The sequence below is a fragment of the Artemia sp. Qi Xiang Cuo genome, chromosome 11 (genome assembly GCF_049724085.1).
Source record: "Artemia sp. Qi Xiang Cuo chromosome 11, ASM4972408v1, whole genome shotgun sequence".
Classification (NCBI taxonomy): Eukaryota; Metazoa; Arthropoda; class Branchiopoda; order Anostraca; family Artemiidae; genus Artemia; species Artemia sp. Qi Xiang Cuo.
The window spans coordinates 27123161-27150030 of NC_142804.1; the positions used below are offsets into that span (position 1 = coordinate 27123161).

At 34.1% G+C, this 26870-nt stretch overlaps 1 protein-coding gene across 1 annotated transcript in view; it reads right to left on the reverse strand.

The window, feature by feature from the left end:
- LOC148946825 (cartilage oligomeric matrix protein-like) overlaps nucleotides 1-26870 on the reverse strand; it is a 262924-nt gene that overhangs the window by 86810 nt on the left and 149244 nt on the right. The window contains exons 9-11 of the mRNA XM_089096438.1: nucleotides 14483-14602; nucleotides 11185-11285; nucleotides 150-365 (exon numbers count right to left, since the gene is read on the reverse strand). Of these exons, the coding sequence (XP_088952564.1) occupies nucleotides 150-365; nucleotides 11185-11285; nucleotides 14483-14602 (437 nt within the window). The remainder of the gene's footprint in view (nucleotides 1-149; nucleotides 366-11184; nucleotides 11286-14482; nucleotides 14603-26870) is intronic.

Genomic DNA, 26870 nt, shown 5'->3' on the forward strand with positions numbered 1-26870 from the left:
TATATATATATATATATATATATATATATATATATATATATATATATATATATATATATATATATATATATATATATACTGTATTTTACTGCATATTTATTAATTTACTACGTATCTGAGGACGAACAAAATTTTACTAATCATTTTACCTCAGTATTTGTGCATATAGAATTATCCACACATCCTCCGTTTAGTATACTACACTCGTCTACATCCAGACAGCGCTGTCTATTTGCACGTGCATATTCCACACCAACACCTTGAGTTGGTGGACCTGTAAAGCCAATTGGACAGGGATCACATCTATATCCAGGTTGAAGGTTATAACACTGAACTCGGAAGTCACAGGGCCTGGCAAGAGTGCACTACAAAGATAATTAGGTTTCAATATTTCGAAGAAAAAGTTCTATGCATTGTGAACTGTAAGCACAGAGTAACTGCGGATCTAAAAAGCACAAGTTTTCTAACAATATACGTTTACACATTTAAAAAATCTAATTTTAACGTGATCCTGAATCTGTAGAATTTATTAAACCTAAAAATAAAGAATATACGTAATGTTAGAAAAGAAAAAAAACTTCCCAAAACAGAGGCGATCGTCATGAGAATTACACCATTAGATTTCAGCCTTAAGGTGGAGATTGTACACCCCTGTGTACAAAAATACGAAATCTTGTATTTTCCATAAGAATGATAGTCATGGATGTGTGGTTATTTGTTTGTTTGCTCTCCCCATGAGTACTCGTATCAAGCAAGTGCTCAAAGTATATAAGAGGAGTGAATTCAAACGGAAATAGAAAGCTATAGTTATCTTTTTAAGGGATCGTGCTCCCGCACAATTGCGATTACTGGAATTTTGTGATAAAGAAGAATAAATTTGACCCGTAGACACCCAGCATTTAAGATACCCCCCCCCCCAAAAAAAATCAAAGAGCCCCTTATGAATAAAAATGAAACTAGTAACCCAAAGAATCATTTTTAATATTTGCTAGAAACACACTCGTCATACTCTTGAGAAAAAGCGCACCCCTTAGGCTGCGCTTTTTCAGGGCTGCTTATCATTTTCGATGAATTATAATACAAAATTAAACTTGAATGCAAGCCGTTGGGGCTTAGGGGCTGGTAGAACGTCGCGGTAAAGAATTGTTAGTAAAGAGCAACCCATCTCAAAAGAAACTGAAACCATAAAAAATGGAACTTTGATAAGAATACACACATTAAAAGAATCGACTTTTTACGATAGATCTAAATACGCAGAATACAATAATTTTTGTGTAATTTATCCATGAAAAGTATTAATGTAAAAACGTTAGCAAAATTTAGTAAGTAAATAAGCAAGTAATTTGGGCCAAGCGGACAGAGGATTTTCTAAGGCCTAAGGTGCTTCATTGACACGCCTACCTTTCAGACTGAAGCTTCTTGAAATAAGACTCAAGTTTGAAACTTGAAAATTGATAGTGGTTAAGTGGCGTTGCAGTAAGCACAACTTTTCACGGTTAAAAAAGATCGTTACGCAGTAGGTTAACGTAAAATCCACAAAACGATCAGGATTGTCATGTACTATCATCGTAATGATCATAACTAAGCTATTCAAAAATTAAAGGTGTGGAATGGAGATGGAGATTCGAGGTCCTGATTTTATGGCTATTGCAACAGGATGGCTAGTGGTGGAACGATGGCGTAAAGGCTTTCAATGCAAAGGATATACTGGGTCTGTCCAAATTTTACCAAACGAAGATAAAATGCTTTCAGTCAGCAGAATCTTCTGTCATATTAATGACATCTTAAAACGTGCAAATGCCGCATTTTCCCTCCTTAAACTCCTTAAAAAATTAAAATGCCCTAAATCGCACTTTTTGAAGATTTTCCTGTCATTTTTACGCCCAACCCTTGAGTACGTCCTGTTTGGCATCCTGGCATTTCCATTGAATTGTCGGAGAGAATAGAGGCAGTCCAAAAAAGGTGCCTAAGAATTATTTTCAATGAGGGTAATGTACCTTATATTTCCTTTCTTAGGAGAGCTAATCTTGACACCCTTAAGAAAAGGAGAGCAAAAATTACCTTGCGTTTTACGAGCAAAGGCCTTCATAACCCTCGAACAACTTCTTGTTCCTGGTCAGTATTCACCGCTTTAACCCCGCCTCCCACGTTCTATGTCAACAAAAATTCCTCTTCTTGCCCCAATAAGAGTTTGCACTGAAAGATGTAGAAGAACTTTTATCCCTTACATAGTTGACATTTTCAATCAGTGCATCTCTGCAGCCTCCCCCCCCTCACTCACTTTTTACCTCATAGTTATTAATTTCAATGCCCATTTTGCAAATTTGGAGGTTTTTATTTATGTTCTTTAGTCACTAACTAACTTATGTTTTTGTTTTAACTTGTCTTTATCCCATTGTTAATTTTACGAGTTTTCGTTTTTTTTGGCATTTTTGCTGACTTGACATTGGCCTTCTAATTTTATGAGTTTAATTTGTTTTTGTTTCTTACATTTTTACGTATTTGACATTGATTCTTTTATAATTTTCTGTTGTTGTTTGATTGTTTATTTTTGTTGTTCTTTTTTCGCTTTATTTGACGCTAAAGTGCGAATTCGGCCCTTTTTGGCTTGTGATAGCCGTTTTTCAGCAATAAATATTATCTTATCTACCTTATCTTCTGCAAGAAATATTGGTAAGTGGTGATGCCGTCGATTTCTTTAACTTTAATCGATATACCATGAAGGAGCATTCGGACCCTGGAATTTTGAAAGATAAGCTTTCCAAGAAGCAAAAAGGACACAAAAATTGAGGAAAGCAAGTTCGCCTGGTGTTAAATTAGCAATAGGTCTTCGATACTTGGCTACAGCAGGTTCAATGACTATTTTTCACAGCGTAAAATACAGCTTCTTAAAGCAAAATTCCCCATAGAGATCGAGTCTACTTGGCACTGCCTAAATTACGGACAACACTTTCTCCGCAAGATTACAAATTGTAACGTAAAGTCATAAGTCAAACTAGTGGAAAAAGGTTGTACGGGCCTTCGGAAAGTGGCATTATGCCCACAGAAAACAAAAGATAAATCAAGGTATTTCAAATTTCAAGACCGTTTACCTTTACAGCCTATGCTCTAGTAGGCTTCAAAGTTTCATCGTTCCTTTATCATCAAGGGTCATCTTCAAGGGTAATTGGTTTAGTGGGACAATATTTGTGCAAATTGTTATGCTACCTTTTTTTTTGTTCCCGATGCATCTTAAAAAAGGGAAATTTGTCTTTATGTAAGTGGCTACGTATAGATGATAAATTATGATTCAACACGATGCCGTAGATTTGCAGTTATTATTAAGCTGTTTATACGGCAATAATTCTTGCATTATTTTATTCTTACCATCAGCATAAAAAACATCCACTAAAAATTAAAAAGACCTGACACTGGTTAAATGTAATAGTATTTCCGGAACGGGTAGGGAGGCCCTGAATTTTTTTTCTAAAATTCCCTTCACCAAGCGAAGCTCGGTCTCCCAGTGCTGCATATTAAAACTGATAACAATAGGTAAAGAGTATGGGTTAGTACTGCCTGTATGTGGGAAAAAAATTTCCAAATTATGAGAAAAATATACATCTTTTGTTTAATTTCGCTTTATCTTACGTGCAGCAGACATTTCATACAGCATGGTGATTCAGAAATAAACGTCACACGAGTAGCACTGGCGTGGCTTGAAATGCGACTAATAACAGCAGTAATCCTCCTCACACTTATGTCAATTATTTTTTGGAGCTGGTTAAAAGAAACATTTAGAAAAGCGAAAATAGCGAGAGGCCAACATGGTATTGTACGTAGAGGCAGTTCTACATTTCTGGGTTGGGTATTATTATTATTATTTATTGGAAAACCCGTCATACAAAAATGGAAAAGACGGAGCAATAAGAAAAAAAAGTAATACACATAAACTTAGGAGTTATACATGTGGTTTTTAGTGACGAACGCTGGAGCTAAGATCTAAATCAGCTCTTAGAACAAATTACAAAAACGAGAAAGAAAAACGTTTTGGATATGTAAATCCATAACGCAAGGAATAGGACGTTATCAGAGCTCACTATTCGTTTCAGTTACAATTAATAAAAAAATCAAGTTTTTTAAACTGAAAGTAAGGAGCGACATTAAAACTTAAAACGAACAGAAATTATTCCGTATATGAAAGGGGCTGTCCCCTCCTCAACACCTCGCTCTTTACGCTAAAGTTTGACTCTCTCACAACTTTATTTTTTAAAACATTAAAAAACTTTAGCGTAAAGAGCGAGGCGTTGAGGAGGGGACAGCCCCTTTCCTATACGGAATAATTTCAGTTCGTTTTAAGTTTTAATGTCGCTCCTTACTTTCAGTTTAAAAAACTTGTTTCTTTTTATTTAATTTCTGATCGTTTTTTAGTTAATGCAGCTTTTATTTTGGCTCACCGTCATTGAATAAGTAAACAAAATTTGCATAAAATTTTTACTTTTCTTTTGCTAAATGGCTGTCTCTAAATTTATTTCTGACGTAATTTACAAATTAACTTACGTAACTATCTTCTATATTCGTATATTTTTCTTCTGGCAAAAAATACAAAGTTGCAGATTTTTTCAGATATGAGCTTGAAACCTATGTAATAGGGTTTTCTGAAACGCTGAATCTGACGGCTGGTTTTTCATTAAATCCACTCATTTTTAGTGGATGCGCCTTACCGGCGTACAAATTCAATTAATCTGTCTCATGCTTGTGGCCCTCGATGGGAGATACAAAACTTAATAAAATTTACATATTAGGAAGCAGTATTATATACCCAATATTTTGAAACATTTATTGACATCAAAATTACGTTTTTAAAAGTTTCTATTATTATTGAGCCGTATCGCTTGTTTTTTTTATTGTTTTTTTTTATTACGTATATGTTATTACGTATATGAGGGGGGTTCTCCCCATAGTCAATAACACGCTCTTTAAGTTAAAAGTTAAAAAAAATTTTGATTCACAAACTCCTTAATCACAAAGGCCGTTTAATTTGAATAGATAGCTCTTTTGAAAGCACTAAAAAAAACTGTAGCGTAAAGAGCGAGGCATTGACTTGGGGGCGAACTCCCTCATATAGGTAATAATCTCTGCTCGTTTTAAGTTCTAATGTTGCTTCTTACTTTCAGTTGAGAAAACTTGTTTTTTTTTAATTGAATTTCTGATCGTTTTTTAAATAATGCTGGGAAATCCGGCGCCCCCTTCATAGAAATGTCCTTTACCACAAAGAAACATCCTCCACGGAAAGATTCGGCTGAGTAACTCCCTCCTTCAGCCCCCCCCCCCCACCAGAAAAAAAGTCCTTCCTGAAAATGTCTGTATACTTCCCAATAACCAATACAATATGTAAGCAATGGGCAAAGTTCATAACTTGCAGCCCTTCCCCCGGGAACTGTGGGGGATTAACTCATCCTAAAAGACATATTTATTAGATTTTCGACTATGCTGAACAAAATTGCTATCTCAAAATTTTAATTGGGTGAATTTGAGAGAAAAATGAGCGTGGGAGGGGACCTAGTTGCCCTCCATTTTTTTGGTCACTTAAAAGGGGCACCAGAACTTTTAATTTCCGTTCCTATGAGCCCTCCTACGATATTCTAGGACCACTGGGTTAATACGATTACCCCTAGGGAAAAGAAAAAAAACAAATAAACACGCATCCATGATCTTTCTTCTGGCAAAAATGGAAAATTCCACATTTTTGTAGATAGGAGCCTGAAACCTCTACAGTAGGGTCCTCTGATACGCTGAATATGATGGTGTGATTTTCATTAAGGTTCTATAGCTTTTAGGGAGTCTTTCCCCCTTTTTCCTCTAGAGCCTGAAACCTCTACAGTAGAGTTCTCTGATACGCTGAATATGATGGTGTGATTTTCATTAAGGTTCTATAGCTTTTCGGGGGTCTTTCCCCCTTTTTCGAAAATCAGCCAAATTTTCTCAGGCGCGTAAATTTTGATGGGTAAGATTAAACTAGATGAAAATTATATATTTGAAATCAGAATTAAAATCTGATTCTTTTGATGTATCTATTGGTATCAAAATTCCGTTTTTTAGAGTTTCGGTTACCATTGAGTCGGGTCGTTCCTTACTTACAGTTCGTTACCACAAACTGTTTGATTAAGAGAATATGGAGCTATATTGGAATTTTGATTTAGATATTAAAAGTAAAAAAATTAAACAATTAAATGATTCCTGGAGCTGACCCCTCCCCCTACTAACTTTAGTGACTGAACTACAACCGATTTGATCTATCTAGCCGAAGTACGAATATTATTATAAAAAAGCACTAGGTCTTATTTTCTTTTTCGATGATTTATTTTCATGTTTTTCAATGATAAAATTTCTTGTTTTCAATGATTTCTTGTTTTTCAGTGATTCCATGTCTGTCTTGTTTCCAGATGTAGAGGGTGTATTCATATCCATTTTTGAAAGTTTTAAAACAAGAAAGTCTTATACTGAAGTGATAAATTTTTAGGAAATAAAAGACCCTTACCTATCAGGGGAAACGATTTGACCTTAGCAAACGTGGTGAAACAGGAAGTATAGTATATTTTCGCAATTTTGCCATTAAATAGGCTCAACTTTTTACTATATGATAAGGTTTCGAAGGCGGTATATTTGTATAAATACCAATGTGGGACATATAAGGAAATTTATGGAATCCTGTTTGTCGCATTTTTTATATTCAAAATGAGGATGAATTACTTAAAGAAACTAGCTGCTCAAAGTAAAGAACGAAGTTAGAACTAAAAACAAGCAACAGTTTAGAGGCTACTTAAAAAATTTTTTCTCCAAATTGTTTGGGGGGCAACTGCCCCCATATATATGTATATATATTAAAAAGGCAATAAACGTATCTGATACCAAACAATGATTCTGAGGCAACTATTTCAAGAAAGCGCAGTTTCTTCAATTATCAGTCGTAAAAGGAAACAAAATCCTGAAAAGTCAGTCTCTTTTGTTCCCTTTTTTGTTGCCAAACATATTTGGAATGACAAATTAACGAAATGACGAAAAAAAAAAACATCTCCCTGTAGGTAATCTCCTCAGAATAAATTAAAGGCAGAAACGACAGGGCTATTAAAGCTGCTGAATATAACAGACCTGTCTCTGAAATGTTCCCTTTTTTAGGACATTTAGTAACTTATAAATGAGTGGATCATGTTACCTTTGACATGTTTTGAACAGAATAATAGCATTAACATATTCTTTTTTTTACCGAAAAAAAGGATGTTCGCTCCTTTTGCGTCAAAACCTGACATAGCTTGTCGTCGAACCATTCATTATAGCGTTATTAACTTTTTCTTACAATCATTAATTATCATGATAGTCACTTAGCCAAAGTATGATCCCAGATTAGCATATGTAGCACATGACAATGGAAAATCAAAGCAGACGCATAAAAAACGTCTTTCCATAACAAACTTATGGATATGATTGCAGTTTTTCCCACTCCTGATTCTTCACGATCCCAGGATCTACGATGAATTTTTTTAGCTTTGTCGAATAATCTTGGCAGATACCCCGCACAAATGCAGCCACTTTGCTCGCGAAGGGGCATGCATATGTTTATGGTCCCATGAAACTATACTTCTATATTAAGAATCCATACCTATTACGTTAAAAGAGGTGACATCTGAAATGTAAGTCAAATAGTCAATCATGGTTACGGTGGTCACAGAGATGTGGCAAACACGAAAATGCCAATTTGTACACCAAGTCCCGAATAAAATGAAAAACGGTACTTTTGTAGAATCCGGTAAGTACAAGAGAAGTGAAATTTCGTTAATGCTAATGAAATAAAACACAATAGGATGAAGTCAGTCATGATTACGGCAGTCAAGGAGATATGGCAGACGTGAACATGCCAATTTGTACACCAAGTCCCGAATAAAATGAAAAACGGTACTTGTGTAGAATCCGGTAAGTACAAGAGAAGTGAAATTTCATTAATGCTAATGAAATAAAACACAATAGTCAGTCATGATTACGGCAGTCAAGGAGAATTCTAAAGTGACACACTTTTGTATTTTTTTTCCTCTCGTTTTCTTCATCCTTAGTGTTTCTTTTGTGTATTCTGTTGTGTTTATTTTCCTTTTGTTTGTTGTGTCTGTTTTTAAGCAAATGTGAAACACCGGGTCTTCGGCTTAGTCACACATAAAGTACCGTAGCAATATATCTTATATCCAAATTCTTCTCGGATGTCCCCACTAGAGTCAGAAATTTTTTGCAGAAGATTTGCCAAAAGAATATAGAGTCATCGTCGCTTCTGCCATAGCTTTTACCTCCTTACAATAGTTGGGATTGTTTTTTCATCATTGGACCCAATGTCGGTATTCTTTTTATCTGTAATCAAACAGTTCGTGGTAACGAACTGCAAGTAAGGAGCGACCCGGCTCAATGGTAACCGAAACTCTAAAAACGGAATTTTGATACCAATAGATACATCAAAAGAATCAGATTTTAATGCTGATTTCAAATATATAAGTTTCATCAAGTTTAGTCTTTCCCATCAAAAGTTACACGCCTGAGAAAATTTGGCTGATTTTAGAAAAAAGGGGGAAAGACCCCCTAAAAGTTATAGAACGTTAATGAACATCACAACATCATATTCAGCGTATCAGAGAACCCTACTGTAGAGGTTTCAAGCACTTATCTAGAAAAATGTGAAATTTTGCATTTTTTGCCAGAAGAAAGATCACGGATGCGTGTTTTTTTTTTTTTTTTTTTTTTTTTTTTTTCAGGGGTGATCGTATTGACCCAATGGTACTAGAATATCGTGGGAGGGATCATTGGAACTGAAATTAAAAGTTCTAGCGCCCTTTTTAAGTGACCAAAAAATGGAGGCAATTAGGCCCCCTCCCACGCTCATTTGGTTTCCCAAAGTCCTCCGATCAAAATTTTGAGATAGCCATTTTGTTCAGCATGGTCGAAAATATGATAACAATGTCTTTTAGGATGACTTAATCCCCCCAAGTCCCCGGGGGAAGGGCTGAAAGTTATGAGCTTTACCCAATGTTAACATATGGTATTGGTTATTGGGAAGTATACAGACGTTTTCAGTGGGGATTTTTTCTGGTAGGTGGGGGGTGCGTGGGCCGGGTTTATATGGGAGGATCTTTCCATGAAGGAAGTTTTCATGGAGGAAGGGACATTGCTATGAAGGGGGCGCCGGATTTCCCAGCATTATTAAAGAAAAAGATCAGAAATTAAGTAAAAAACACCAAGTTTTTCAACTGATTTCAACTGATCAACTGATTGTGATTAAGGGGTAATTTTTAAAGAATTGGAAACAAATTCAAACTTTAGCTGAAAGAGCGAGTTATCGATTAGGGGGTGAGGCCCCTAATATACATAGGCTATTAGAAAATATATTAGTATAGAAGTTCGTTACTTAAGTTAATTCTTAATTTCCATATATTTATTTCTAATAAAAACGTTTGTAAATAAAATTAAACAAGTTTCGAGAAAGCCATTTAACCAAATAAAAGTAAAATTAAAATTCAAATTTTGTTTTAATTATTTATGTACGGTGAGCCAAAATCAAAACCTGCATTAATTTAAAAACGTTCAAAAATTAAATAAAAAAAACAAGTTTTTTTAACTGAAAGTAAGGAACAACGTTAAAACTTAAAACGAACAGAAATTAATCTGTTTATGAAGGGGGCTGTCCCCTCCTCACGCCTCGCTCTTTATGCTAAAGTTTGACTTTATCACAACTCTATTTATTTAAACAATAAAAAACTTTTGCGTAAAGAGCGAGGCGTTGAGGAGGGGACAGCCCATTTCATATACGGAATAATTTATGTTCGTTTTAAGTTTTAACGTCGTTCCTTACTTTCAGTTAAAAAAACTTGTTTTTTTTTTATTTAATTGCAGAGAGTACCATCGTAGTTTCCCTTATCACACAACGTGTCTTTCGTCTCATCTTCCATTCAAAAAGTCTTTTTTTTTCTCTCTGTCATCAAACAGCTTGTAATCGCTTTATGTGTTGTTACAAAAAGTGTAATTATTATCGTTGCAAAAAAAGTGCGATGTTATCATATTTAATTTTGTCCGTTTGTATGTTGATTCGGTCATGTTTAATCGTTTGTCTGTTTATTCTTTCGTATTTAATCGTTTGTCCGTTTTGTCGAATTTCTTTCCCCCAGGAGATTTTGTTTCACCATAAATTGCTATTAAAACTTCGATATTTTTAAAATTGTTTGGAAAATTGCGTCCAAAAAAACTAATCCTCGAAAAATTAACCTACAGCCAAAGAAAATTAAATCAATGGAAATTTTCACAAAATTGAACCCACAGAATATGGCATCAATGGGAAGCTGCACCAAAGAAGAATTCAAGATTTTACACATGGAAAATTACGCGTGCAGGTGAGCGACGAATTCTATGGACGGAATTTTTGCGGGTACAATTTTTGGCGTGTAGAACGTCCTATGGATGCGATGAAACATAGGTAAAAAAAAATCTTTAAAAAACATACCAAACATTTGTTTATATTCATTTTGTTACATTTTTAGGAGCCAGACAAACATTTCAGGGGGGGGGGTTCAAACCCCCTATCCCACCTGGATACGGTCTTGGGCTCAACCTTCCCTTTTTAAAATATATTATGCAAGTAATCACCCATGGGCGAAGTCTTCAAAGGTTCTAGTCTTCCGATTCAAGCTTCAATTTTCTGGGGACATAATCTTTTGTAGGTTCAATGAATCGTTGTACTTTTAAAGCGACGTACTTTGAAGTTGCCCAAATATTATAACGAAGAAAAGGGAATCTTACAGTCGAGATATTTTAATGCTATTTTCACATTTTTAAGATTGTCTATACTTTGAATTAGAATAATTTAATGTTCTTTTGATAATTTGATGTATGCATTATATAAATAAACTCTTTTCGTTAAGGTTTCAGCTACAACAGACTAACAAAGGTTCTCCATTGCCTACCATACATTACAATTCATTTTGTAACAAACGTCATATATGTTAGAAACGTTCTTAAAGATGAGTTTTGTTGAGGAGAATTTTAATTCCAGCTAGATACACCTTACATAAGCTTCCGTTTTTTAGAATGTGATTATTATTTGATAATTCTCCATTTACCCACTTGTTATCGCCTTTTTCTTTTCTTTATAAGAAACGCATATTTTAATATACTACTTGCCTCGTCTAAATCACTGCAAGTGATTCCATCACCAGCGTACCCATTGGGACAGTTACCACATTGGTAATACGGAGGCTCGTCAAAGTTTCTGCAAGAGACACCTAAAAAATAAAATAAATTAATTTTGTGCTCACAATGACTGATACCATAAATTTTATCCTTTGACAAATTTACAGAGCCTTGAAAAACTATAAAACAGTAAAACAAGACATTTATTACAAGAAAATGATAATGAAAAAACAGACAACGAGAAATCGTGTTTATTCTTTTATGCTATGTAAATCTCGCATTCAACGGTACAAGCAATATGCACACTTCAAGTAGCTTTCGTATTTCATTTGAGTTAAAAGGTATTCCGCAAATGACAAATATATTTTTTTTATTTTTTTTTATTTCTTTTCCATTAACTAGCCACCGAAGGCAAGGCTTCTGCGTGATGGTAGGTCAAGATAGCCCAGTTCAGTAAGTAAAAGGAATAAGCTGGTAAGACAGCTTGCCCAAAAATTGCCCTAGTAGTGAGCCACAGACTAATGCAAATGCAGTTATAATAGAAAATGACTATATCATTTATAGCCTTGTCCTTGAACCTTTTCAAGATAATAAAATGAGATATACCAAGTTATACAGCCGTTACAAACCAATTGCTGCATCAAGCAGCTGAGTTCAAGATACCAGGTGAGCTCTTCCCAACCATCCCACTTTTTTTTAATGCTCCTACTCTGGTCACTGTCTAGTAATCCCCAATGTTTTTGTTTTTTTTACTCCTTTTATAACGTAATCTCAATCAAATCTTGGGTTCTTAGCCTCTCTATTACCCTCTTACGGATTAATAGCCACCCCAAATGATGCTTTGGGTAAAAGAAGTAAACCTATGACACCATATTGTGGTTTACACGTGTTCGATGAAATATAACTCCACCTCGCCCATGATGTCAGACAAGTCCATCCTCTAAGTCGAAGGGGGAGTGAAGGGAGATAAATGTGAAATTTGAGACTTGAATTGCTGATCTAGCAGAAGCACGTTGACTTTCTGAAGTCAATTTTATTTTGTTCTGTATTCATAAGGTTCAAACTTGTTTGGGTCTGATTATGAGGAATGTCACTAAAAAATTAATAGTTTAATCAAAAGTCAGGTCAAAATCTCAAGTACATCAAACCACAGTTTATATAATTATCCAGTATGATCTTCCCCCATCTCACCCATTATAAAAACCCGGACCGAGGTGCGAGTGCTCCAGAGAACGTTTTTGCAGATATAAACATAATCTTTTAGATCTTTTCACGGGTAGACAAAGAATAATCACCTATGGAACAAGTACTGACAAAATCACTTGGCCGGCTCAACCAAGAAGTGAACAATAAGTACAGAAATGAGTTGGAGGAGATTTTTTTTCACACCGAGAATGAAGAGCCAGAACTCATTTACAGTAAACTTACTTGATAGTTATACAAACTGTGCATCTGTGCATGCCGAGGGACATGATCAGTGATAATCGTCTGTCGCTGAGAGATTCAAAGTTCAGTTCTTGCAAAAGTTTGTTGTAGTCGTCACTTCTGTTACCAACGATTATGTTAACAGCTCGTTTCTGCAAAGATTCAAGGTCATCGCAAAGGTAGTGGGTGCTCTGGACAAAAGGTCCCCAGACAGCGACGGCGTATTCGAGTAGAGGTCTCACATACGTAATATAGGCATTTTTTAGGCTTTGAGCGTCGCAGCCAAACCTGCGCATCAGGACTAGGGTCTGAAGTGATGCATTGCCAGCCTTAATAACCTTCTCCACGTGTTCGGTGAATGTGCAGTCCATCGATAATGTGACTCCGAGGATTTTTGCAGATGGAACAACAGGGAAAGGGACTTGCGGGAATTCCAGATCACGTTTTAAGGGGCAAAACCAGAGGATCATTGATTTATCTGCATTCAGTGTCAGCTTGTAACGTTCACAGTCCTCAGAGAAGGACGCCAGAAGGGTCTCGCTGAACTGACGTTCGATTACACCTTCTCTCACGAGGTATTTCAGGACAAATGATAAATCGTCGACGAATTTGAGTCGCTCTTCGAAATTCTGAAGGAGGAAGTTGATGAGGGAGATAAATATGAAACCAGCAAGTCTTGTACCCTGAGGGGCTCCACAGGTAAGTTTAGACCAGTATGAGATCAAGTCACCTTCAAACAATGGACTTACACACTACATTCTGTCCTGAAGGAAGCTCATCACTAATGCAAGACACCGATTCTGTGCGCCCATTGCTCGCATGTTTTTTGCTGCCGTAAGATGACAAATCTGGTCAAATGCCTTCCTGAAATTGACTGAAATTGACTTCTTTGACTGGGTATTGTTGTTTGCAGTGCTCGCAGATCTCACAACTGAATACTCGCTCATGCCGCTGGACACGTAGCACATGAAAGAGACATTCGTTGTCAAAGATCACGAATGAACTTTCTGCTATTATGAGATTTTTTAACCCATGTTTTGCACCCATATCGGACACTACTTCTGATAATCGCTCCGTAGGCTATAATTTTTGCATTCAGGTTTATGCTTCGACGTTTCCCTGGTTATTTATTGTTCTGAGCAAAGTTGGCAGAGGCTAGGCGAATAAGCCTTTCGATTTCTTGGTCAGATCGTCCGTCAGAATCCACAGATCATCCTAAAAGTAAATTTCAAGAACATTAAGGTTTCAGGAGGAGGGGAGTCATTGGCATGTCCTACCCTACGTGCATTCCTATATACTTAATTGTATGTTTGGCAGATGTATAATCCCGCGGCTATATTTCACTTAGTGAAAAATAGATCTCTTGCTTTTATTCGCATGAGTGATCTTGGGATTGGTCTGATACTACTAATCAGATTACTTAGAATAAGTAGCTTGAATAGGTCTCTGTTTATGAAGCTACTGATGCGAAACGAGATAAACTTTTTTTCAGACTTTAAATCCTAAGACGACTAATGCAAGTCATATTAATGTCTCTAATTTGGTTCTACTTTTATTTGGGCGGTGGTTTAATCTTGTTCGAAGCTTTAAGAAGTTTCTACGATACGCTGGAAATGAACAAACAATTTCGTTTCAAATGTTTTCGCTGAAGTTTTGAGTGTTCAAGGTTTCGTGCAATCCTTTTACGTGGTTCTAGGACTCAAAAACCTTCATTAAGCAGTGGATGGCTCTGAAAAGCTAGTTTAATAGCGAAACAAGTATTTTTAAAATGTGAATTTTTCTTTTTCGGAAACTTAGAGTAGACGTACATTTATATAAGGTTTTGCCTGAAATTGCGAATTTTGCAGCATGAAAAAAAAATTACCTTGAAAACACGGATTGCTCTCGCATGCATTTAATGGTCTGCATCTCTGTCCGTCTCCGGTAGATCCAGGCGGGCAGGAACCACACTTGGCACCCATCTCGGTATCGTGGCATCGAACACCTGAAAAGCAATACGGATATATTTCATGTAAAACAAACATAGGTTTCAATTGACAGTAATGGAACTAAGAAATTTGAATATCAAAAGGCTTCTTACTCCCCAGATGTGTAACATTTTTTTCTAAGGATTTTCTGCTCCTAAATTCCACAAGGCAGTCTTCCTAAAATCCACAAAGAGAGGAATTTCTTTACGCCCCTGTAGCTTTCCAGCTGTTGGATTGGTAAAACACTTGTCCGAAATTTTTCGTCACCTCATGTATGGAAAAAATTCATACATAGTTTTACTTCCAGAAGTATACTTCCGGAAGTAAAGAGCGAAGCTGAGAGACCAAATATATATATATATATATATATATATATATATATATATATATATATATATATATATATATATATATATATATATATATATATATATATATATATATATATATATATATATATATATATATATTGCTTCGCAGTTTACGCAATATATCTACATCAACAAAACTGGCTAAAATAAGCTGACTCGTGAATATATTTTGGTATTTCTAGATTTCTAAAAAAAAAGCGCCGCACTGAAACACAAAAACGACGGAAAAAACATGATATTTTCTTAGGAACAGAAAAATCAAGAAATAGCCTGTAGAAAATAAACGCCTATTTTATAAGGCTCTCAACAGTCTACCACCGGTCGTGTTACTGATAATTTTTTACCATAAACTAAAAAGGAAAGCAGCCTCAGTTTTCGGTAAAGTAATAGTTTTTAGAATTCTATAAATATAAGAAAATACCAAGAGTCAGTATTTTTGAGCTGGTTGCTATATATAGCTTGCATAATCTTAGAAGTAATAATTTTTATTTGTTTAAGTTTCAGCTTCGCTCTTTACTTCCATAAGAAAATCTTTTTTTTTTAAATAATAATTATTACTTTTTAGTTGTTTTTTTTTAATATCCACAACTAATCTTACAGAAAGGTTTTTGCTTAACTTAGGGGAAGAAACTAAAGAAGACAATACGAGTTCTTGTTAAAATAGGACATTAAATGTTGGTTTTACTTTCTACCTCCCACAAGCTTTCCAACGAGATGTCGGCGACTTTGTCCAAGTCTCAGGGGTAAATTATTACCAGTATCTTTGAGAAGTAGCAGGTAAAAATTTCCATTACTTTCATCAAAAAGAAAACAATAAAAGAAATTCATTAGGCAATAACACGTTTTTTATTTTCACTTACTAGGGGGCTGGGAGGGGTAGTACACAAGATGGACGGATTTAATCTTCTTGTTAAATGTTTTTGACCATGGAAGTTACAACAGTACCCTTGCTATGCCTCCCACCCTTTCCACTCCACAAATAGCACTGAAAAGTGCATTTTCTATGTGTACTATGGTGCTTTACGATAGAATTGTCAAGACAAATTACAAAAAACATGTAGATATGAGCAGTAGTTCTGGCAGAAAAATAGGACGCACCACTGCTATTTATGCAACTATCAAATTTCCTTATTTTTCAAAATGGGGGGGGGGCACTAAATTTCCTGTACAGGGTCTTAGACTATGAAAATCGATTGGCTATCTTCAAATTTGTATTCCCCTGCATTTTCACCAACTTTGGGTAAAAATTTACGTTTTGTGGCACAAAATTGCAGAATACTTCCCTTTCCTGTGGCTCGATGTCCTTTTGTTGCTTAAAAATGGTACTACATATTGTGATTCCCGTTCAAAAAAGCCCTCGTTCAATAGTTTAAGCTCATTAGTTCGGTACAACAATCCCTGGTGAAAAAACTCCAATTCAGGGTTATACACAATGTCTGTTTCAATGGTGCATTTTTAGTTTCGATCCGTCATCGCTTTTGAGGGGTTTGAAGCTTATTCTTAAAATCCCCGGAAACTTGTTTGCATGATTAACTTTTACTAATAAATTGAATCTCCGTAATAGCTACCATTTCTGAATCACTCTTAAATACAAAATGTTCCTCACAAGACACTAATTTTGTGTTTTTAAACTTTTGGTTACTATGGGCTGAGGTTCTTTCATTGCTATGTTGCAGCTATTTCTGCAACCATAATAATTACGAAAACTGCAAAAAAGTAGCCATAATCCCCCACCACCATAGAAGGGAGAGGGCACAAGTTTAGAAGAAATTATAGATCTCTAGGGAATTACGGGCTATAGGCGAAAAATCCTGATTTTTCTTGCAAAAGAATTTCTAAAATCCTTGTGAAATCCTCCCGTATTCAAGCTATGCATACTACTTAAATTAAATCAGAAAACTAAGAAATTTCAGAATTTGTCTCTGGTACTTCTGTATCACAAACAACACTGGCACTAGAATTATTTCCGACCAGATAAATAATTTGAAAGAATTCAGTCTTTAACATAAATCGGATAAGAAAGAATTCCAAACTTCTTGATTGCTGTTGCTACATGTGAATATTCCTTGCCAATTTGATTGGCAATCAATTTTGCGAGCGAAAAGTTCTCTCGACAATCAACAATGAAAATCTGAAGGTACTGCGAAAGTAGGCAAGTCAAAGGTGGCAGGAATTGTCTAAGGTATGAAATATGATTACATAATTTATTGCAGATGATAAATGCTGCGACTCTACGTTATCTCGCTAAAGTACTAACGACAGTGATAATTAAATCTTATTGTTTGAATTTGTTAAGTATAAACTTAAATAACCATATATCTTATAACCATATATCAATAAACCATAAACTTAAACAACCATATATCAACCATATATTCGGGAATTCAATTTTTAATGAAAAAAACTGAGCATGCCGTTATGGAGTTTTTGGTAGTAGTCTAGCAGGAGCCAAATTTGAAAAAGGAAATATGGGTGACAAATCAGCAAAAAAAAAGCTAAAAACATATAGCACCAAACCGCAGAGGCCCTAAGAAGGTAGTATTTATTTTAAAGGTTGTTTTCGGGAATCAAAACATTGTCAATGTTTGAATTCTTACAAACGAAAAGCGTTGCAAAACTTACTAATTAGTTTTAATTACTTTTTTTTCACAATTCAACATGACGACATTAACAAAAATGTGGCACTATTTTAAAACTACATAATCTTCAAACAACCAAAAGAAAAATCTTAGAAAATTTCAGCTTTCTCGTATGAATAGACCTGAGAGGGATCCGGAAGGGTAAAAGCAATTTTTATTTTGATATCATTTATGTTTACTGCTAAGGTGAAAGTTCATAAAATAAATACCTCTGGATAAGGATGGCGTATGGGGGTTTCCTCCCTACAATAGGCCCAGAGGACTCTCCCTGCAAACATACAAGATTCAAATATGAAAATAAACTTTTAGTTCTTCGGATCCTCCCCCCTTCTGAAAATTTTTCCATTGTCTAAAATGGTTTATACGCAGAGAGGGGGGTTGGGCTCCCACTTCCCTTTTCCCTTCTGTAAACCTCAGAAATTTACGACTTTTCCTAGCATCAATCTTTGGGTTTACTGCAGTTTTCGTTTCAACAAGTAATAAATATAATTTGCATAATTTTACGTTGTTTCAACATATTTTCCCCCTCCAATTTAAATGCCTGGTTTTGGATTAGTGCGCATCTTAGCTGATTTACATTAAGTTCTGAACCCTGAAAATATGTAAGATACACCTAATAGTTTCAAGAATGCCACCAATTAATATGCCGGATAACTATGCGGCGCACGTCACTCAAAACAATGCAAAAGTAAATAATGTGTTTGGTTGAAAATAATTTATATCAACCAAACAAATTTGTATACATTTTAATGGTCAGTCATTTGGCAACACAGAAGCTATAGTTATTCCCCACACTTTCAAAGCCTTCTAAATTTAACCCTTATGAAGTTATGAAATAATTCAACTTCCCCATAATTCAACCATTTTTCAACTCAACAACCCTAAAAATCTTAACCTCGTGTGATTGAATCAACCTTTGTTCTTTCTTCTTATTTGGATTCTTGGTTTTCCTGTGTGCAACTAAAACCCCCTTCATCCTCCCTGTTTTCTGGGTAGGGAGTGTATGGTCATCTAAGAAGATAGTGTTCGTCTGTAGGGTCACAAATTGAGAAGAGGGGCCGGGCAAAAATGGGTTGTGTCCCTCGGTAAAAATTCGTGTTTTTACCAACTTATTTACCGACGTACGCGAAGAACCCGCTTTTGCACTGCAATTTTATCTTTTCTATCGAGAAATGGACCTTTGTCTGTAAAAATGACAGAATGATTGGTAAATCCACCACTCTCCCTAAAAGGTCTAGTCGAGCCTCTGGTTCCAGGGATAACAAAGTAGAACTTTAAAAATGACTCTTGATTGAATTAAATAAAAAAAACAAGTTTTTTTAACTGAAAGTAAGGAACGACGTTAAAACGAACAGAAATTATTCCGTATAGGAAAGGGGCTGTCCCCTCCTCAACGCCTCGCTAGTAGTAGTTACCTTGTATACAGTTTCAATTACACATGAAAATATACAGTGAAATTGCTGTTGATTTGAACGGTACATGAAAATATACATTTATACACACTATAATGCATGTTATGAAACTAAAGTCGAAGTTTTTTAAACTTGGCAAGGTATAATGTGGTCATACATGTTTTGAGAGTATGGTCGTAATAATATAATGTGGTCAAACAGGTTTTTTTCTGTTTTTGTTGTCAATTGCACAATGAATGTACGCCATGACTTCACGTGTACATTCTTAAAAAACTGGTATGTTATAAAGTAGTCAAACATGTTTTGAGGGCATGCACAAAATTATATAACTCAACATCCGTTTTTTATTCATCCTTGAAACCCCGTATAAAATGTTCATGCATTGGAATTTAATTTTCATTATGTAGCAGACAGGTTTTTTTCCTGTTAATCTATGAAATTTGCATTTTTTAATTTATTTCCAGATAAAAAAATCGTTTTACTAGTGAATTCAAATTTCAGGGAGACTTAGCCCCCCTCCCCTCCAACAATACAAACCTTTAAAATATGATGAGTATAGTCATTAGAAAATGCTAAGTAGACTTTTTTCTATTATGTAAAACAGAAACTCCCTCATCCACTGCTTTGTTACGACCATAATTCCTTACTTTTAGCTATTTCGTTCAAAAAAATGCCCCTTTTTCCCAATTATCAGAAAATCTTTTTTCCAGTCTAAAAACCACATGTGTTTATAATTACAGAGAGTCCCTTTTGAAGTCAGTTTAAACGTGTCTTATATAAGTTATGAAAACAAAAGGTTGATGATTAAGACAAAGATTTGTGTAATTCTAAACGCTTTGGCCATTCAAAAAGCGAGGATTTCTGTTAAATAAATAATTCTTATACATTTTAAAATAGCATATTTCGTTCCAAAGCTTGGCTTTTTCATAACCAAAGGTTCACATCTGACCCAAAGAAATGTATTTTCTATAATTTTCTTACAAAAACTAGTGTTTATGGTCAAAAAAGCTTTATAGTTTAGTTTTTACGGAAATGGCTTATTTTCGTTCCAAAGCTGCGCTTTTTCATAACCAAAGGTTCACATCTGACCCAGCGAAATGTATTTTCTATAATTTTCTCACAAAAACTAGTGTTTACAGTAAAAAAAAGCTTTATAGTTTAGTTTTTACAGAAATGGCATATTTTCCTTCCAAAGCTTGGCTTTTTCATAACCAAAGATTCACATTTGACCCAAAGAAAATGTATTTTCTATAATTTTCTTACAAAAACTAGTGTTTACGTTAAAAAAAGTTATATAGTTTATTTTTTACGGAAATGGATTATTTTTTTTCCAAGCCTAGGCTTTTTCATAACCGTTGGTTCACATATGACACAAAGAAATTTATTTCATATAATATTCTTACAAAAACTGCAGTTTACGATCAAAAAAAGCTTTATAGTTTAGTTTTTACGGAAATGGCTTATTTTCGTTCCAAAGCTGGGCTTTTTCATAACCAAAGGTTCACATCTGAACCAACGAAATGTATTTTATATAATTGTATCACAAAAAAATATTGTTTTCGATCAAAAAAGCTTTAAAGTTTATTTTTTAGGGGAATAGCTTATTCTCGTTGCAAAGGTGCCCCTTTTCATAATCTACGGTTTACACCTGACGCACCAAAATGTATTTTCTATAATTTTCTCACAAAAACTAGCGTTTACTGTCAAAAAAGCTTTATAGTTTAGTTTTTACGGAAATGGCTTATCTTCGTTCCAAAGTTTGGCTTTTTCATAACCAAAGGTTCACATTTGACCCAAAGAAATGTATTTCCTATAATTTTCTTACATAAACTAGTGTTTACGTTAAAAAAAGCTTTATAGTTTAGTTTTTAAGGAAATGGCGTATTTTCTTTCCAAAGCTTGGCTTTTTCATAACCAAAGGTTCACATTTGACGCAAAGAAACGTATTTTCTTTAATTTTCTTACAAAAACTTGTGTTTACGGTCAAAAAAAGCTTTATAGTTTAGTTTCTACGGAAATGGCTTATTTTCGTTCCAAAGCTGGGCTTTTTCATAACCAAAAGATTTTCATTTGTCCCAATGAAATGTATTTTCTATAATTTTCTTATAAAAACTAGTGTTTATGGTCAAAAATGCTATATAGTTCAGTTTTTACGGAAATGGCTTATTTTCGTTCCAAAGATGGGCTTTTTCATAACCTAAGGTTCAAATTTGACCCAGCAAAACGTATTTTCTATAATTTTCTTACAAAAACTTGCGTTTACGGTAAAATAAAGCTTTATAGTCTAGTTTTTACGGAAATGGCATATTTTAGTTCTAACTTTGGGTTTTTTCATAACCTACGGTTCACATTTGACCCAATGAAATGTATTTTCTATAATTTTCTTACAAAAACTAGTATTTAAGTTCAAAAAAGCTTTATAGTTTAGTTTTTACGGAAATGACTTATTTTCGTTCCAAAGCTGGGCTTTTTCATAACCAAAGGTTCATATTAGGTTCACATTTGACCCAGCGAAATGTATTTTCTATAATTTTCCTACAAGAAACTAGAGTTTACGGTCAAAAACCCTTATTAGCTCAGATTTTATAAGAATAGTTTTATTTTTCGATCCGAAAATAGACAAAAGTTTCAGATTTGAACCAGAGAATTTTATGCCCCATAATTTTCTTACATATTTGGAAATCATTAACGATAATAAAAATGTTTTCGACCAGATTATTTTTTGAAAAGCACATTCAGCATGGCGTGCGCTATTTTTTTTTTTTTATCATGAATTCTTTAGAGACCAATTTGATCAAATTGGAGAACGTTAAAATAGAATAGATAGTTACATTTATATTATTGCGTAAAATACAAACTGACAAAAAAATATCCAGAACTTTTTTTTTCTTATAGCCTTGACTTTGAAGACATTTGTTCATCTTAATTGGCTTTAGAAATATCATGCAAAATAAAACTAGTGAAATAATTTAGGTCGTCTGATAAATTTAATTTTTTTTTAATGCAGTAGTTTTTTAGTAAGGACACTCGATATCCTAAAAGTGTCTGATTAAAACTTTTCCCTTGAGCATCGATGTTGTTAGCAGAATTTCAAAAGGATCATTTATGACTGCTGGCGTATCTGATGAAATAATTTAGGTCATATGATAAATTTAATTAATTTTTTTTTAATACGGTAGTTTTTCAGTAAGGACATTTGATATCCTAAAAGTGTTTGATTCAAATTTTTACCTCAGGAATGGGATTGTCTTGAGGGCGGAATTTTCCATAGAAGAGGTGGAGGGTATTTTTACGTGAAAACAACTTCAACCGTGCCCAGCCCCCCGCGATCAGAAATTAAATTATGAAAAAAGTTTCTTCAACTGAAAGTAAGGAGCAACATTAAAACTTAAAAACGGACAGAAAATAGAGGCTGTTTCCAAAATATTTAGGATTCATTAACTTTAGTGTTCCCAGTCAAAAGCTATGAGTTTGAGAAAATTGCCTGATTATCGAAAAATGAAGAAACACCTTCCAAAAGTCGACAGGAATGGGATTGTCTTGAGGGGGGAATTTTCCATGGAAGAGGTGGAGGGTATTTTTACGTGAAAACAACTTCAACCGTGCCCAGCCTCCCCGCGATCAGAAATTAAATTATAAAAAAAAAGTTTCTTCAACTGAAAGTAAGGAGCAACATCAAAACTTAAAAACGAACAGACAATAGAGGTTGTTTCCAAAAGAGTTAGGATTCTTTTACTTTAGTGCTCCCAGTCAAAAGCTATTTGTTTGATAAAATTGCCTTCTTATCGAAAATTGAAGAAACACCTTCCAAAAGTCGACAGGAATGGGATTGTCTTGAGGGGGGACTTTTCCATGGAAGAGGTGGAGAGTATTTTCACGTGAAATCAACTTCAACCGTGCCCGGTTGAAAAAAAAGTTTCTTCAACTGAAAGTAAGGAGCAAAATCAAAACTTAAAAAACCTACCAAAAGTCGACAGGAATGGGATTGTCTTGGGGGGGGGAATTTTCCATGGAAGAGGTGGAGGGTATTTTTACATGAAAACAACTTCAACCATACCCAGCCCCCCGCGATCAGAAATTAAATTATAAAAAAAAAGTTTCTTCAACTGAAAGTAAGGAGCAGCATCGAAACGTAAGAACGGCCAGAAAAAAGAGGCTGTTTACAAAAGATTTAGGATTCACTAAAATTTTCAACTTAATTTTTTTTTCATTTTGGACATATATTTAAGTGTAAAAATATTCTTACGGCTCAAACAATTGTGTTCTATAATTGGTCAGAGACACGATCTGGCTATCCCACTGGTATTCTATGACCGGTTATAGACACTAGCTAGTCAATTGCATCTATAAAATCAGTAGTTCTTACGCAGTGGAACGATAAACACTTAAGTCATATCTTTAAAAAAAAAGTGAATATGGAACATTTTAATAGAGTGTGTTCACATGACAAGGTTATTGTAGTATTGAATGCGGACAAGAAGAAGTATTTAAACTATGAAACAAGTACAAGTGGTAGCACTACTGGAAATGTATGCGTGCATTGTCATGACAGCAAGGAATTAAATTTCTTTGGAATACTGAAAAAATTCAACTCTTATGATGGTGGTTATGCGAGATTGAGATCTCGAGAGATGATTGCACTCAAAGAGAATGCTAACATAAAAATAATTGTTGATGATAGAGGACAACTCCTTGCTACTGCTGCAGGTAACGTATTACCTAAGGATACACTCAATCATCAGCTTTCGGGTATTAGCATTCAACAGAAGCCTAATAAAAGAAAGGCTTACTCTGCTACTAATATCGTAAACCATATCTTGCTTACGTGCCGAAACTGTTACCTGTGTAAAAATAATGGGTTAATAGACAGTGAAATTGCCAGAAAATAAAAATGGCATTGTCAAAAAATATCACTACGGAATATAAAGAAGAAACGATGAAAAACAAAGCACCAGCAAACGTTACTGGCATTGATCAAACAGTCAATGAATCAAATAATACCAAAGACGAGAAGCATATTGAGCCTGCTCATGAGACACCAGTAAAAATTGTGTATGAGTCAAAATGGAATAATGATTATTCTACTGATTACGAACTAAGAAACTACAATAATTACAATATCAAGAGAGAGCATTGTGAACTATTTTATGGAACAGATTCAAAATATCCAAAGCTGATTATTGATATTAATAATGTATCCTAATATATTTTTGTAATAATATTCTACATAGCAATATTTCATTAAAAATATTACATTGGTATGTGTTCATTATTTTTTAGAGTAAGCTAGCTTATCAAGCGTTTAGAATGTCCATTAAAACATCAGAGATGTAAGAAAAGGAATTTGCGTACATCTATTGTCAGACACGCTATTTCCGTAAAATCTGAGCTATTAAGGGTTTTTGACCGTAAACTCTAGTTTTTTGTAAGAAAATTATGGAAAATACATTTTTTTTGTTCAAATGTGAAACCTAAGTCTATTTTTTGATTTAAAAATAAAACTATTGCCTTAAAATATGAGTTAATAATTGTTTTATGGTCGTAATCTCTATTTTCCTGTAAGACAATTATGGAAATTACATGTCTCCAGTTTAAATGTGTAACTTAAGTCCAGTTTTGGATACTCATAATGAGTAGGACTGATGGTTCTAATTCAATAATTTTTTTTTCCTAGAACCAGCTATTTTTTTAAACTTAGAAATTATTAAACTTTATTTATTTTTTATCTTTTTCTTTTGTGAATATCTTGAAATTGAAAAATATATTCCTTTATTTTTCAACTTGGATACACAATATAGAAATAAAAAAAAAATGTAATTTCAATACTTCTTGTGCATGCAATAGATACCGAGAGTTCTATGATTTCTCCCCACAATTACTTCTAAGGGTTTTATTACTCCTCCCCAAAATGAATTCAGATGCTAAAAGGAGTCATCCCCCTAGCCATAACTCCATTCGACCTTGAGCGAAGGTATAAAAGTTTGATGATGTATTTCTCTTCTTAACAACTAAATTAATAGCTTCCAAGATGATAGGACTCTATGACACAGAATTTATCGGTTTGAAAAAATCATCTTGTGGTGTTATATTTGAATGTGCATTTTTATTATTGTCAATGGAACTCGAAGAAATCGACTGTCATCATTGGATAGTGAACTACAACAGATATGAGTATGATAAAAGCTTGTCGAGTACTACATACATCGTATAAAGAGACGGAGATTCTACGATAGAGTGATTGTACCACGTAATAATAGTCAGCAGGAACTTAGAAATGTCCAGGAGGAAGCCAATGATATTTGCAGGTTTTTCGGGGTTAAATCACTCTATGTAAAGGGTAATGTACCTACAGATAAAGTTCTAATTCAAAAATGCGACCCTATGATTCCACTTTTCAATCTAGAAGAATTTAAGTGTCCTAAATTTTAAGGGGTTTATCATAATCCTCAAGACGAGGCCAGGTTCTTCGTGCACCAGATACGTAAAGACTTACATGATCGTGATAAATGCAATAGACATGGTAAAAAATATTCTTTATCAAGGAACCATTGTCTCTGGATGTTTAAGAATTAATGTTTGTATGACTATGCGTCACTATAAAATTTCTTATTAATATTCTACATAGCATTATTTCATTAAAAATATATTATGCATTACATTGTTATGTTTTCATTATTTTTAGAGTAAGCTAAAATATCAACAGTTTAGAATGATATTAAAACATCGGAGATTTGAGAAAAGGAATTTGCATACATTCTTGATGTTTAAGAGTGAACGTGTGTATGACTATGTGTCATAATATAATTTTGTATTAATATTCTACATAGCATTATTTCATTTATTTTATTTCATTGCGCGCACGTAACCTCGTCTAAATTAACCTTAAAAAATGAAATAAAGCAATGTCGACTTTGCATATTTTATTCAACATATCCGACAATTGATGCAGAAAAAGCATAGAGTTTGTTACTTACTTAATTACATTTTGTTTTTCATAATTTCTTGAATTACATTTTTGTATTAAGCATCCAAATGGGGAATTCAAGAAAGAGTTTGTTACTTACTTGCGATTTTTTCATAATTTCTTGAATAAAGTATCTGTATTGTGTATCCAAGGGGTGACTTCAAGAAAGAGTGTGTTACTAACTTACAAATATTTTCATGTTTTCTTGAATGACATTTCTCCTTTGTGTATACAAGATATGAATTAAAGAAATAGCTTTTTACTTACTTGCTTACTCACCTACTTACAATTTTTTAATAGTGACATAATGACATATCCAACAACAGATGCTAATAAAGAATTAATTCATTCTGATACCTAGATTTTGTCAATGTTACCTCATGTGTCTGACAATAGATGTATGCAAATTCCTTTTCTCAAATCTCCGATGTTTTAATATACATTCTAAACTGTTGATATGCTAGCTTACTTTATAAATAATGAAATATAACAATGTAATGCATAATATATTTTGAATGAAATAATGCTATGTAGAATATTAATACGAAATTATATTATGACACATATTCATACACACGTTTACTCTTAAACATCAAGAATGAATGCAAATTCCTTTTCTCAAATCTCCGATGTTTTAATATACATTCTAAGCTGTTTATATGCTAGCTTACTCTAAAAATAATGAAAATATAACAATGTAATGCATAATATATTTTTAATGAAATAATACTAGGTAGAATATTAATACAAAATTAAATTATGACACATAGTCATACACATGTTGACTCTTAAACATCCAGAAACGATGTTCCCATGATATAGAATAGTTTTTACCATGTCTTATTCATTTATCACGATCAGGTAAGTCCTTAGGTATCCAGTGCGCGAAGAACCTGACC